Below are 3,744 nucleotides of genomic sequence, written 5' to 3' on the forward strand. Positions count from 1 at the left end.
TATATATATATATATATATATATATATACATAATTTAATTTAAAAATTATGACAGTAAATCAATATTTATGATCACATTTCTCTACTAACCGTGCAATGCGTGAGTACATATACTAGTATAAGTAATAGAGTAATAGTATATATGGTAGTAAAGTATGTATGTATGTAGTTTTTCCTTTAATTTTTGGGCTCTCAAACAAGACATGCCCATAGTAATATGTCATTTTCAAAAGTGTCAAAAAGATATAACGGGACATGACATGAGGTGTCTAAAATGAACAAAGTCTAATTAAAGTGTCTAAGTGAAAATTTGTGCTAACTTTAGGTGGTCACCGATGGGTTAAGCCTCCAGTTTTTCTACTTGGGCTTTTTCAAGCCTTTTTTATGATATTGTCCATTTAACATTTTCCTTGTGAGGTAGAAAAGTATAAATTATAGGAACCACATATTATAAGTATTAAATTACATTCTATCCCTTCTATTTTTCTATTTACCAAAAATTCCTTAAAATGATGTTTGCGGGATACATAGCATTGTGCACGGGATACATTAGGTTTGATGCACTCCACATAGCGGGATACATAGCGTTGTGCACGGGATACACTAGGTATGATACATTCCACATATCGGGATATATAGCGTTGTGCACATGATACATAGCGTTTGATACATTTCACATAGCGGGATACATAGCGTTGTGCACGGGATACATGCGGGATACATAGGTAAATAAGGGATTTTTGAAATTTTTGAAATAAGTAGGGATAAATGGATATTAAGGTAAGTAAATGAGTGTAGTTAAGTAATTTGTCCAATAGAAAAAGTTCAAACATTAATGGGAGTATCCATTTGGTAAAAATATAAGTATAAATTTTAGTAATCACATAGTTTTAATATGAAATTACAATGTATCCCTATTTAGTTTGTAATTACATTAATCCCTGAAAAAGTAAAACAAACCAGATACATAATATGTAGCTCGGATACATTAAAAACTAGCTCGGATACATTATAAAATAAACCGGATACATAATATGTAGCTTAAATACATTAAAAATTAGCTCGGATACATTATAAAATAATTTAGAATTAGGAGAGAAATAAGGGATTTTAGAGGTTTTTAGAAATAGAAGAGAATATTAAAAATAAGGGAAACATAAGATGTGTATTTCAGTAATTTTTCCAAAATATAACTACCCAAAAATGAGAAAATAATAGTGACTTTATTTACCTCCATTGTTGTATGCTCCTTCGTCCATTCTTACTTAGCCATTTTGAACTTTGCATGTCTCAGAAGAAAATAATGATTAATATGAATATCATAAGATAATATCCATTATTAAATGATGTATACTTTTAAGTTATGACAAATGATTTGGAGAATAAGTAATTAATGTTAAAGATAAAATATGAAAAGATAATGTGTCTTTTCTCTCAAGTCTTTATGATACGAGAAAATAACAAGTAAAAGTCAATGTTTTAGCAAGTAGGGTGTTAAAATGTACATCATCAATGTAGCATATAAACTTCTTCTTGCACATTTGATATAAGTTTCTTGTGTTCATTATTTTACCTTTTTACTTAATTAAAAAAAAATCATCATTTTCTTATATGATAATAACATTAAGAATGTAGGAGATTTTCATCCTAAGCTTTAAAGTTATTATTTAATTTTTCATACTTTCAACTTTGTCTAATATTTTAAAATTATCAAATTAATTACTCAAATCATCATATATGGCAATAAGATTTTTGATAACAAGATCAATATGGTGTATTAACACAAATGTCTAACTTGAATAATACAAATATTCAACTAGAATGATACAAATAGCTAGGTTCTTTCTTGACATGTTCAATGCCCCTACATAAATAAAGACAAAAAATATAAGAATATTTTAATTTGTTATGAATATTAAAATAAATAAATTAAAAGAAAATCTCTTTTGCCAAGTGGAATTATGGATACCTTTCTCCGGAGCACATGGGGTTCGTCTTTGTTGTGGCCTTCTTCTGTATACTGATGTATGTAACCGAAAAGCTAATATATCCTACCTTATATGAAGTGGAGATTGCAGTGATTGTTGGTTGATAACGTATTAGCAGGAAGGGTTACTAAAGCTCTACTAGTTGCTAGTAGGGCAGTGATGAGATTCCGATGAGTGAATTTTTTGGTTGTCAATCACGGAAAGGTGCATGAGTCTTATCCATCCTTCTCTCTGGGTTATAATGTGTGGCAAGTCCATAGCATCCAAGGTGTGGCCTACCTGTCTATAAGAGTTGGTGAAAACCATTGGAGAGTAGGGTTAATACCAGTAGAGTGGACACCACTGGTCTGGTATGAGAAGTTATGGGAAAGAGTATATTACAGCATTTCTAATTCGTGAATTTATAATGATCGTCGTGTTCTGCATGCTGGACCTTCTACTATTCTATGTTTCCCGAAAGTGTGCTGGGCGATGTCTTCTCATCCTCCCAAGTTTTGATGGACCGAGTTACTTGTACGGTGGGGAGGTAGCAGGTACAAAGTACAACAATCTAAGTATGCACAAGCTAGCCCGAACACCAACAGTATAGATTCTGTGTAGAAATTATTATACTTCAAATTACATCTTGTAATTTTACTACTATATGTTATCTTAATATGTTTAATTATGACAAGTAGAAACTAATATTTTGTAATATTGTGCATAATTTTGTAATGTTCAAATGTTTCTTTCTTTTCTGGTGGGGTAAAGCTAAATAGCTATAGCATACCATGCCGTGCTCAATCAAATAATGATACGATTTGAAGAAAGCGTAATAGCTCACCAAAGCTAGCTTGATGACATCGAAAACATATTAAAGTTTTAATGACACCGAAAACATATTAAAGTTTTAAGTGATTCACTGAATCGATGAGACCTTAGAAATTGTATCTTGTTAAGGCCCATGAACCTATACAAAGTTAAAAATACCTTCTTTCTAAACTTAAATTAATGTCACAATTTGGTAATACAATCGATATGAATTTTGTAAAGCTAAGTATCATAACTTATACATCAACCTAAAGGAGTATATATAATTGAACAAATTGGGTTTCAAGTTAATCTTGTTTAAGACCTTCTTGTGATTGAGGAAGATGAAGATTAGTTCCTAAACGAGTAAGATTAACATAATCTACTGGACCATGATCCGATAACCCTGGAATAATTAATCCCACCATTCTAAAGATTATCTCAGACCAGCTTTGTTTGTAATCATTTCCCTTAATCCAAGGGAGAATAAAACTCCTAATTAGCTCAAAAACAGCATTCAACACCTTTGGTAAAACCCATAGCAATGAGAAGTAATTCTTGTTTGGTTCTTCCTCCAAAACCTGTAATTAGTAACAGATTAAGATATTTTTTTAATATTAGCTGTAAAAATATGAGTCCGGAGCCTAAAGGGCAAAAAAAATGGTCAAAAATTCCAAAAGGGCACATCACTTTTTATTTTAGCCAAAAGGGCAAAATCGCTGCGTCAGCAGCGATTTTCCTCTGACAAAATCGCTGCCCTAGCAGCGATTTCGTCTAAAAAAAAATTTTATTTTTTTTTTATTAAAAATCGCTGCCACAGCAGCGATTTTGTAAAAAAAAAATTTTTTTATTTTTTTTTATTAAAAATCGCTGCCACAGCAGCGATTCTGTAAAAAGAATTAAAAAATATATATTTTTTATTAAAAATCGCTGCTGTGGCAGCGATTTTGTAAAGAAAATTTTTTTT

The 3,744-nt window shown here is 30.8% G+C and overlaps 1 protein-coding gene across 1 annotated transcript in view; it reads right to left on the reverse strand.

The window, feature by feature from the left end:
• Positions 1-2,942: 2,942 nt before the first annotated feature.
• LOC102578722 (uncharacterized) overlaps positions 2,943-3,744 on the reverse strand; it is a 6,167-nt gene continuing 5,365 nt past the window's right edge. The window contains exon 5 of the mRNA XM_006342568.2: positions 2,943-3,358. Within this exon, the coding sequence (XP_006342630.1) occupies positions 3,086-3,358 (273 nt within the window). The 3' untranslated portion in view covers positions 2,943-3,085. The remainder of the gene's footprint in view (positions 3,359-3,744) is intronic.

The sequence above is a fragment of the Solanum tuberosum genome, unplaced genomic scaffold (genome assembly GCF_000226075.1).
Source record: "Solanum tuberosum cultivar DM 1-3 516 R44 unplaced genomic scaffold, SolTub_3.0 scf00034, whole genome shotgun sequence".
Lineage (NCBI taxonomy): Eukaryota > Viridiplantae > Streptophyta > Magnoliopsida > Solanales > Solanaceae > Solanum > Solanum tuberosum.